Source organism: Pelophylax lessonae (assembly GCF_965119305.1).
Source record: "Pelophylax lessonae genome assembly, chromosome: 6".
Taxonomy (NCBI): Eukaryota; Metazoa; Chordata; class Amphibia; order Anura; family Ranidae; genus Pelophylax; species Pelophylax lessonae.
The window spans coordinates 23705900-23717936 of record NC_138773.1 but is presented as its reverse complement, the minus strand read 5'-3'; the positions used below and the strand labels follow the sequence as shown (position 1 = coordinate 23717936).

Here is a 12037-nt window from a genome sequence, read left to right as displayed (position 1 = left end):
GATAGGATGGGTCCTCTGTTTTTTGCCTCAACCTTCTCAAGAACCTCAGCCCCACTGACAAACTAGATTGAGTGAATAAACATAGAATATCACAGGAATTTACTGAAAGTAATACCTGATACCCAGTAATAGTAGCAGGGCTCCTCCCTTCTGAGTCATCCCTTGACTCCGCCTAATACCCACCTCCGAGCACCATTCCTTTGTTCCACCCACCACTTACCCACCTCCCAGTACCCCCCTTTTAGAGAATACAGAACCAAGTATCATTTTGTGGTGCTAAGTATTTTGTACGGAATGTGTTCACGATAACAAGAGAGGCAGTAAAATAGATCTAGCAACAATGGACACTAGACAATAGACAACAATGGACAACTAGACAATAGACAACAATGGACAACTAGACAATAGACAACAATGGACACTAGACAATAGACAACAATGGACAACTAGACAATAGACAACAATGGGCATTAGACAATAGACAACAATGGACACTAGACAATAGACAACAATGGAACAGTGACAATAGGTTCGCCCCAGCAACAATGGACTCCCAGCATCAGTAGACCCTCCAGCAGTCAGCATTAAAGACCGCTCCCTCAACAGTAGATCCCTTCCAGCAATGATTGACTCTCCAGCAACATAAGACCCACCCCACAGCCACAATAGATTCCCCATGAGCAACAGAAGACCTCCCAAGCCAGGGCTGGGACAAGGGGTGGGCAGGAGGGACGGTTGCCCTAGGCGCAATGGTTTATTGCAGGGAAGGGGGGGGGTGCCTTGACCCTAACCCTAAGGGAAGGGGGGGCGCAGTTTGGCATCCTTGCCCTGGGCGCTGGATGACCTTGTCCCGGCACTGTCCCCAGCAGCAATAGACCTCCTTCCTCAGCAAAAATTGATCCCCTCCAGTAAAAATAGATTCCCCAGCATCAATGGACCCTCCAGCACACCTCAGAACCCCTTGCTATTACAGACATTTAGTTCTGGAGGTGCCGGAACTCGGTGCCATCTTAAGAGCATTATAGGCCCCCGGGCAATGCAGTGCACTGGGGCCCCGCCTACACAGTCACCCAGTAGAATAAAAATGCAAATTATGGATATGGCGATATTCATTGGTTCAGCAATGCCAGGCTAATGACAGCTTCCATGTTCGGCGGCTGGGTTCAGTGAACACACACATGGCAGTGAGACTTGACTGTCCTGTTCGTGCCTGTTCCCGTGGAGGCAGACGGGTTCCTGAAGTTGTGGGCTCCCCCTCCACGGCCCAAGTGGCCTGACAGCAGCGCAGGGCCGATAGGCGCTTGCCCACCTGCTAAGTTCAGCAGTGGGATGCACATGGGAATCAGGACTAATGCTTGGCTGGGTCGCTGGGCAGGTGGGGCCCCCTGGGCAAGTGGGGCCCCCGGGCAACTGCCCAGCGTGCCCATTCGGTAAGATGGCCCTATCGGAACTGCTTTCCTGCTGAAAAAAAGCCCTGAGTAGTAGTAGTCTATCAAAGAAAACAAGCACCAAACCAGTTAGTAGAGGCAAACGTAATATATTGTCCCCCAAGCATGAAAATGAAGTAACATAGGAAATAACACAATTTAGTATAGAGGGTGTTTAGTAATAAGGACTAGGTGTTAGATTACACTTGGCGTCCAGATCTACATAAATAACAGTAGCAATGTCACCTAAAATGTATCTGTGGGCAGTGATAAAGCTTGATTTACTGAACACAGGAACTATTCTTCTAAAGTGCATTAATGGCGACTGTGCTAGGCTTCAAAAGACTGGATGTGCATTGTGCATAGCAATGAAGGAAAGATGGGAACAAAGGGGACTTGCAGGATGGTTTTACAGGAGGGGCAGTCCTCTATATAACATATATAAAAAATGGTGCGCTAATCAAAGTATAAATGGTATATAAATAAATACCGTTTATACTCGAGTATAAGCCGACTTTTTCAGCATGTTTTTTCATGCTGAAAAAGCCCCCCTATACTGGAGTCACAGTCTCACTTACCTTTTTCCCGGTCAGTGCGCATGCGCCGCTGCCGCTTGGGAAAGCTATTCCCGGGCAGACGGCGCATGTTCAGCTATTCCCGGGCAGGCGGCGCATGCGCGGTGACGTGTTGGCGCCAGACGGCACCATTTTTAAATGTAAGGCGAAAAGGTATTTGAGACTCCTCCGCATGCAGCCCCATGCATCTCTTCCGGAGATGCAGTGCTGCGGGCACGTACCATGCCCGCATCACTGCATCTCCTGTACCATGCCTGAACCATCTGTGCCATGCCTGTACCATCTGTGCCATGCCTGTACTATATCCTCTGCCATGCCTGTACCATCTCCTGTGCCATGCCTGAACCATCTCCTGTGCCATGCCTGAACCATCTCCTGTGCCATGCCTGAACCATCTCCTGTGCCATGCCTGTACCATCTCCTGTGCCATGCCTGTACTATGTCCTGTGCCATGCCTGTACTATCTCCTGTGCCATGCCTGTACTATTTCCTGTGCCATGCCTGTACCATCTCCTGTGACATGCCTGTACCATCTCCTGTGACATGCCTGTACTATCTCCTGTGCCATGCCTGTACTATCTCCTGTGCCATGCCTGTACCATATCCTGTGCCACGCCTGTACCATCTCCTGTGCCATGCCTGAACCATCTCCTGTGCCATGCCTGAACCATCTCCTGTGCCATGCCTGTACTATATCCTGTGCCATGCCTGTACTATCTTCTGTGCCATGCCTGAACCATCTCCTGTGCCATGCCTGAACCATCTCCTGTACTATCTCCTGTGCCATGCCTGTACCATCTCTTGTACCATGCCCACAGCCCTGCATCTCCTGTACCATGTCCGCGGCCCCTGCACCATGCCTGCAGCCCCTGTTTCGGGTCTTGTGGTGGTCCATTTGGGTCCAGTAGCTGCTGCATTTCCCACCCTAGGCTTACTGTATACTCGAGTCAATAAGTTTCCCCATTTTTTTGTGGTAAAATTGGGTGCCTCGGCTTATATTCGGGTCGGCTTATATTCGAGTATATACGGTATATATGTGGTTATGCTGTGCAAATTTAGCCAATAATGTGCAAATGGTGAATATGAATATATATGAATTCAACTGATCTCTAAATTAATTCTTTCTTCAATAAGATTCAATCAGTGATAAAAATCCGATCTCAACCTTGTGCAAAATAGCAACTCTTGTGCAATGAGGGAAAAAACAATCAATTCAATCCAGAATAAAATACCAGTTCATATAGAAGTCCATGAATAGTGAGATTCCATCAAAAAAAAAAAAAAAAAAACATGCCACTCCAAAGGTTTGATAAATATTAAACAATCTTCATCCACTGTTACTCGATAAATCCCATATCCATGATTCAAGATATATAGAAGAAAAAAAAAAGAAACACAATAATAATGCAATATTGCCTTAATTAAGTTCACTTAATTAAGAGTTAATAAATCCTATAGTGTAAAAAAAAAAAAAGTGTGCACACAGTGAAAGTGCTCAAATTTGTGCAGGGTGATGATAAAAGATCTCACAAAACTCTTCCACCAAAAAACAATTTTCTGACTTTCATATGCTCTTACCTCCAGCACATACAGTATAACCACTTCTGGACCGGAAGATTTTCCCCCTTTATGACCAGGACATATTTTGCGATTCGGCACTGCGTTATTTTAACGGACAATTGCGCGGTCATGCAATGCTGTACCCAAATAAAATTGATGTCCTTTTTTTCCCCACAAATAGAGCTTTTTTTGGTGGTATTTGATCCCCTGTGCGATTTTTATTTTTTTGCGCTATAAATAAAAAGATAGTGACAATTCTGAAAAAAAAAAAAAAACAATATTTTTCACATTTTGCTATAAAATATCCCCCCCCCCCCCCCAAATGTAAAAATCTATTTTTTTTTTAACATTTTAGGCCAATTTGCTTTCTGCTACATATTTTTGGTAAAAACAAAAAAAATCACAATAAGCGTATTTTGATTGGTTCGCGCAAAAGTTATTGTGTCTACTAACTACGGGAAAGATTTATGTTATTTTTGTAGTTTTTTTTTTTTTTTACTAGTAATGGCGGCAATCTGCGATTTTTAGCAGGAATGCGACATTGCGGCGGACAGACCGGAAACCCCTAACTGACATTTTTGACACTTTTGGGGGGACCAGTGACATTACTACAGTAATCAGTGCTAAACAAATGCACTGTTACTGTAATAACGACACTGGCAGGGAAGGGGTTAACACAGTGGGTGATCAAAGGTTTAAATGTGTACCTAGGGGCGTGTTTCTAACTGTATGGGGGTTGGGCTTGTGAAATGACCATAGAGACCTGTGATCCTTTATAGAAGGATCACATGAGCTCTGTGATCATTCCAGAGAGGACGGTCAGCTGTGTTTACAACATCCGACCATTCTTCTCTCTCAGTGGGGAGCAATCGCGGGTATCAGGCGGTAATCTGAGCCGTCTGCCCCGTGCATCGTACTTGCCAACTGTCCCGTTTTTGCCGGGACAATCCCGGCAAATGGGAGCCTGTCCCGGGTAATTTACATTGTCCCGGCAAGATGTACTTATTTACACTTTATTTATATTTACATATTACATTTTTCTATGGTCACACCTGAGCACATTTGACACTTTAGAATTGCAGGGAATTGTGATGAGAATTTTAAACTTTAGGCAGAAGTAGTGCAGCTGAATGGGAGAATTATTCCAACTCTGCTACTTTGGCCTCAAGTTTAAAATCCCCTTTTCAATTTCCTGTAATTCTCTCTTTATTGAGTAGACCCTATAATCTGATGATAAGTACGTGGAGATTAATTATGTGGAGTGGGCGGAGCTTCAGGAAAGTGGGTGTGGTAAGTAATTGATAGCTGTGCTGCAAAGTGCCCCTGGAATTTTTTTTCAAATGTTGGCAACTATGCGTGCATCGAAGTCCCCGCTGCCGAGTGGGGGCGGGAGCACGCTTACCCCCTAGCTGCAGGCGCGCGACCGATGTAGCGCTACAACGTTTTGCGCAGGAGGGCCACCTGCGGCGGGTGGTTCGGAAGTGGTTAAACTGTGCTTCATATAAGAGTGTAATTAGTCCTTACCCGGATCGCTCCTAAGTTCAGCAGTTCCTATAGGATAGACTCAAGGCATACAGTGATGATTCTAGGGCAATATCCCCCCGGACAATATCCCCCGGGAAACATCCCCCTGGACATAATCCCCCCTGGACATAATCCCCCCTGGACATAATCCCACCTGGACAACATCCCCCCGGACAATATCCCCCGGACATTATCCCCCCGGACAATATCCCCCTGGACAACATGCCCCCCGGACAATATCCTCCCCCGGACAATATCCTCCCCCGGACAATATCCTCTCTGGACAATATCCTCCCTCTAACCCTAACCCTCTAACCCTATGTCCAGGGGGATGTTTTCCGGGGGGATCTTGTCCCGGGGGGATATTGTCCGGGGGGATATTATCCAGGGGGATGTTTTCCCGGGGGATATTGTCCAGGGAATATTGTCCTGATACCACATTGACAGAGTGCCTCAATCTCCCCAGCATATATAAAGAAGCAAAGGGACATACCACGATATAAATCAGCAATAAGGTATTTTATTCAATAAAACAGGACTATAACTAAACTAAACTACCGTATATACTCGAGTATAAGCCGAGTTTTTCAGCATGTTTTTTCATGCTGAAAATGCACCCCTCGGCTTATACTCGAGTCACTGACTGGAGTGTCTTTTTAAAAATGGCGCCGCTCGGCGCCGACGTGTCACTGCGCATGTGCCGCATGCCCGGAAATAGCCGAACGTGTTCGGCTTTTCCCGAGCATCGGTGGCGCATTTGCGGTGACGTATGGCGGCGCCGGGTGGCGCGATTTTTAAATCGAAGACGGCGCCTCACCGACAGGTAAGTGAGATGCCTCCGCAGCCCCTGTATTTCCTCATGCAGTGCTGCGGGCATGGTACAGGACATTCTCCTGTACCATGCCCGCAGCACTGCATCTCCTGTGCCATGCCTGTAATTACTGTGCCATGCCTATACCTACTGTGCCATGCCTATACCTACTGTGCCATGCCTATACATACTGCGCCATGCCTGTAATTACTGTGCCATGCCTGTAATTACTGTGCCATGCCTATACCTACTGTGCCATGCCTATACATACTGTGCCATGCCTGTACATACTGTGCCATGCCTGTACTTACTGTGCCATGCCTATACCATCACCTGTACTATGCCTATACCATCACCTGTGCCATGCCTGTACCATGACCTGTGCCATGCCTGTACTGTGACCTGTGCCATGCCTGTACCGTGACCTGTAACATGCATGTACCATGACCTGTGCCATGCCTATACCTTCACCTGTGCCATGCCTGTACCATCACCTGTGCCCTGACCTGTGCCATGCCCTTACCATGACCTGTGCAATGCCTGTACTATGACCTGCGCCATCTCCTGTACCATGCCCGCAGCCCCTATTTTGTGTCTCGTGGTGGTCCAGTTGGGTCCAGTAGCTGCAGCATTTCCCACCCTAGGCTTATACTCGAGTCAATACGTTTTCCCACTTTTTTGTGGCAAAAGTAGGGGTCTCGGCTTATATTCGGGTCGGCTTATAATCGAGTATATACGGTAACTATAATTGTATATAGTGCATAGTAAATCATCTATAGCATATCAGTAGGGAATCTTAACTTTGGTCTTGTTTTTTTTCTGTAGGGTTTATACTCCACTCAACTGTCTGAATATGTGGCTCGCCTTGGTTCTTCTAAGTTTTGCCACTTCTACTTTCTGCCAAACTCACCCTCCACTCACCTACACCTGCCGAACTGCCAAGAAGCCAGAATGCGATAAAGTCCATTTTGTCCCTGGTCACAATCTTATTGGTCAAGGTTTTGATATTGTGACCATGAAGCAGACCAGGGCCCACCTGCTGGATCTCCAGACGTTTTCTACAGAGGACAACACCTGCACTGTCTGTCACAACCCATACATGAACAAGGCTTGGCAAAAGCTTCCCATTGCAATGGTGGACTGGAGGCCCCAGTCATCCTGTTCTAGGAAGATCAGCAGTGAGGTCTCCCGATCTTCTACATCGCTGGCTGAGGAAGCTGCATCTGAGGTGAAGAATGACTGGGAAGCTGGGCTAGAGCTCCACCACAAGGGTATAGATGCCAAGCTAGTAATGGCTGGTTCTCAGTCCCAAGTGGCACAGTTTGGTAAGACTAAGACCAGCACAGACCGTTACAGCTTCATTAAGCACCATCTGAGTTGTGTCTATTACAGGTACAGTATATCTTCAAAAATAACATATATTATCATTTAACCAGTAAAAGTCATGACTTCAAAAAGTTCCTGCATTTACTTCTTTGAAAGACTTGTTTACCAGCTGCAAAATTATTTTGCTTCCAAAAAAACAGATTTTGCCAATTTGTTCAGTACAGCAATGCATTATCTACATGGCCGCTTAACTGCCCAAGTACCTATTGAGGCAGGTGTGGCATTGTTGAATAAACAGTGTGGGCATCTCCATACAAAGCAACAAAATGCTCCCAATGCAAGTGTTATAATGGTATGAAAAAAATAAGTTCATGTTTTGTTTCTTGACACTCTTTCTAAATGTTGTCCCTGTACCAGCTTCCGACTTTCACACCTCCCTCTACTGAGCAAAGATCTGAGACGGGCCTTGAAGTCTCTGCCACCGACGTATGATGCCAATACTCAGGAACACTACAGACGTCTAATTAGCATCTACGGCACTCATTATATCAACCAGGCAGATGTGGGAGGCCAAGTGCAAGAGGTCAACGCCATCAAGACCTGCCAAATCTCCATGGATGGCATTTCCATGGACGAGCTGAAGGATTGTCTTAGCCTTGAGGCCTCTGTTGCAGTCGCTGGAAAAGCTGAAGCAAGTGCCAAAGCTAGTGCTTGCAAGGAACAAAGCCAAAAATCCAACAAGGGGGAGAGTTTCCATCAGACGTTCAACGAGAAGAGTTGGGAGGTGAGTTGTACAATGGTAATAAGTATAGTTGGCATATATATTGTACCTTGTGAACTGGGGGTGTTTAGCTCAGTGGTGAATGCGATTTTACAGTGAGTTTACGGCAATTGGCACTTTGGTTTTAGGGGCTTGGCAACCTATTTTTATTAAAAGGAAACAAAAAGAAAGTTCTTACAACAGCAGGTCTCATATGCAGGGGTTCTTCTTCAGCAAACACACCTGATAAAAAATACAGAGCCACCAGGCTGTTAGGCTCACTCAGTCTCAATTGCAGTAACTTGTTGCAAAGGCCCACTCCTGGCATCACAATATGATTCTCCAGCCCCCCCCCCCCCCCCAAGGTTTGCTCACTCTCTCTGATACTTCTGGACTTCATCCAGCCTCCCTGTACTCACTAGCCACCTTAGCTTTCCCAGCCTCCAAGACCCTTTCTTGGTCTCCCAGGCACACATAGCTGTCCTGACCTTCTCTGACAACTGGGTGTCAGGTGTCTGTCTCCAAATGGCAGCAACTGTCCCGAGCTATGCTCAGATCTGGCTTATAGAAATCCTGACCACCTGTGCATTTACACAGGCTGTAGGCAACTAGAAAAGCCTGGACACGGGACTAAAGGCGCTGTCCCACCCAAAACGCTTTGGAACTTTCAAGCCCCTATCTGGAATTACCAAATCCAGAGAAAACTGATGTTGCACCCTACAAGGTAGGTGCTAGTTAAATTATAGTGGGCCTTGTCTGCTTAACAGCAGGGCCATGATTTTCAGTTGGCTGTCATGGTTCCCAGGTGTGGCTGTTGAGACTGGCGGGTCTCCCCACGGTGCTCAATGAGAGGGTTCTCATTGTGCAGTGAAGGAAACCCGGCCAATGGTACACTCAGGCTTGTATCTACCCCAGAAGGGCAGATTCTACCGCACAGCATTCTGGGAGTGGGTATAGGTTTGAGGGGAGCATGTGATGCTAGCGTCTTTGGCGGGAAGCAGAGTCCCAGGAGGGAGAGTACGGCTGTCTCTCCTCCTGTCAAGAGGAATCGGGTGTCCCAGGCGGCTTGCCTGAGGGGACAGAGGGCTGAGCTGAGCTGCAGAGAGGATCCGGTGAGCTGAGAGGGGTCGAGTTTCAGGAAAGCATTCCCAGTCGTGAATATTGCAAACTGCCCCCTGGGGGTCTGCCTAGAGAGAGGGGACCACTCCGGTGAAGGTCAGAGGGATCCGAGAGCTAGCCGGTGCAGGAGCAAGTGTAAAGGAGGTGCCAGTGTTGACCCTAAAGTGTAAAGGGGGTTCCAGCGGTTGGACCCTGAAGTGTAACGGGGGTAAAGGGGGTACCAGTGTTTGGGCCCTGAAGTGTTCAGTGTACAGAGGAAGTGTGCAGTGTACAGTGTACAGTGTTGAGAGTTGCAGCAGAAGCAGTTTACAAAGCCTACCTGGAGCAGTGTTCAGGACTTTTGAGCTAACCAGATTGTCAGAAGTCAGTCTCCAGTACAGTACAGCAAGACAGTGTTTCTTCAAGGGCCAGCAAGCATTGGTCGGCATTCAGCCGGTGTCTAGACAGCTTTGAAAGGCATTTTTCTCAAGTGTCCCAAATTTGTACCTAGTTGAGCCAAAGGAGTATCCCACTCATTCCCTTCTTCCATCCCCTTATAAAATAAAACAAAACAAACCAAAGATGCCGGCCTGTTCTCTGACTCAGATCTCACACTTGGGTAATCATCTTAAATGTACTGAAGGTGTTACCGGTGACCATGGCAGACCCTCATCAGGCCCAATGCCTTGAAATAGTGCTACACTTAAGACATAGTTTTCTTTGCTCACAAAACCTCTGCTAGCGCTCCTCAAAATGACTCTTTGAGAGTTCCCTGACCTTTTTAAACTCATTTATGTTGTGGCAGGGACTCTCACTGTCCTAACCTATATGACGTTTTCTTGTGTGTCTATAATACATATTATTAGGGCTGGATTTATAGTTCTTGCCCCATAAGTCAATTCCTAAGTTATGACATCCCCTTGCTCCTCCTCAACTGGCTAGGCTTAGTATCACACTAGCAAGATGAGATGTGCCAACAAACCTGTGTGCCAACTCTATTTTAGTGCATCTAGAAAAAAACATCTAGAGGAGTAGGACAAATTATAACTTATTTTCCTAGAAGTTCAGTTCTAGATATGCAGAGCCAAAGTGGGGGAATTGTAAGTATATAGTAGAATTCTCCACCAATGAGGCAACAAGGAGGACTCAACACAATTGCTGCTCCGGAAGGGTTGGGGTGGCGGGGTTCAGCAGAAAAAAAACATCTAGAGGAGTAGGACAAATTATAACTTAATTTCCTAGAAGTTCAGTTCTAGATATGCAGAGCCACAGTGGGGGAATTGTGAGTATATAGTAGAATTTTACACCAATGAAGCAACAAGGAGGACTCAACACAATTGCTGCTCGGGAAGGGTTGGGGTGGTGGGGTTCAGCAGAAAAAACATCTAGAGGAGTAGGACAAATTATAACTTATTTTCCTAGAAGTTCAGTTCTAGATATGCAGAGCCAGAGTGGGGGAACTGTAAGTATATAGTAGAATTCTCCACCAATGAGGCAACAAGGAGGACTCAACACAATGGCTGCTCGGGAAGGGTTGGGGTGGCGGGGTTCAGCAGAAAAAACATCTAGAGGAGTAGGACAAATTTATAAATTATTTTACTAGAAGTTCAGTTCTAGATATGCAGAGCCAGAGTGGGGGAATTGTAAGTATATAGTAGAATTCTCCACCAATGAGGCAACAAGGAGGACTCAACACAATTGCTGCTCCGGAAGGGTTGGGGTGGGGGGGGGGTTCAGCAGCCTGGAACTCTTTGTTATTCATAAAAATGTGTTACTAACAAAAAGCAAAATTATGTTTCTTGGGTAAATATTAGGGGCGGTTGGGAGAGCGGAGCTGCAGACTGAAGGAGGGGGGCTGTACATTTTTTTAAACATGAGAATGTAAAATGTGTTACAGACAATAGGCAAAATAATATTTTTTCATGAATTTTAAGGTAAGAGGAGGAAAGATCACATTTGAGCAGCTCTCCTTTGACATAAAGAATGGAGACGGTGCAGCATCTTTCGAAACGTGGATGGAAAGCCTAAAGACTGACCCTGATATCGTAACCTACTCTCTGGAGCCCATCCACAATCTGGTTCCATTCAGAGGACCCCTGAGAGAGAGCCTACGGAAAGCCATCAGTGATTATATAATTGAGAAGGCACTGCCTAAGAACTGCTCTTGCCCATCGGGTTCACAGCTGAGTCCTGGTAGAGAATGCAACTGCATTTGTCATGGTGGTCAAGAAATGAATATAAACTGTTGCCCCTCAAAAAGGGGATTTGCCAAAGTGGTGGTCACTGTAAAAGGTGCTTCAAACCTTTGGGGTGACTACGGCTCGAGGACTGATGCCTTTGTAAAAATAAGTGGATTAGCTATTGCTCAGACAACGACCATATGGAACAATGATAATCCAAACTGGAACACAAGGTTTGACCTTGGAGTTCGGGAACTCGGTTCGGTGTCTAGCTTGAAGGTGGAGGTTTGGGATGAAGATAATAAATATGATGACGACCTGCTTGGAAAATGTGAAAAACCGGTCAACAGTGGAGAGAAGGAAGAGATTTGTTACCTTGACCACGGCAGTGTGACTTTCACAGTGAGTGCACAATGCCTCCCTCACCTGGCTGGGCCCCTCTGTAGAGACTATGCTCCTTCTACAAGCTAGATGTGTTTTCTCCAACCGCTTACTTAACTTATTAAAAAGGATAAGAGGGAACCAGTTACAATTTTCGGCAATAAAATGATTTACTGAGCATCTAAATTGTTAGATCACTGAAATGAATTTTTGCACCAACAGCTGGGCCCTAAAACTTACTGGGTGTACTTTTTATTCATCTGGCTATAGATTTATTTGGGATTTATATATATATATATATATATATATATTAGCCTTGACATTGTATAGTTTGCTTGTTTTTAAAGCTGAACTCCAGGCAGACAGCTACTGTATATGCAGAGATGAAATGCATA

The 12037-nt window shown here is 46.1% G+C and overlaps 1 protein-coding gene across 1 annotated transcript in view; it reads left to right on the top strand.

The window, feature by feature from the left end:
- The window catches only part of LOC309558279 (perforin-1-like), a 31504-nt gene extending 19729 nt beyond the window's left edge, over nt 1-11775 (top strand). Inside the window, exons 2-4 of the mRNA XM_082261334.1 lie at nt 6723-7289; nt 7641-8007; nt 11016-11775. Of these exons, the coding sequence (XP_082117460.1) occupies nt 6751-7289; nt 7641-8007; nt 11016-11732 (1623 nt within the window). The 5' untranslated portion in view covers nt 6723-6750 and the 3' untranslated portion in view covers nt 11733-11775. The remainder of the gene's footprint in view (nt 1-6722; nt 7290-7640; nt 8008-11015) is intronic.
- The last annotated feature ends 262 nt before the right edge of the window (nt 11776-12037 follow it).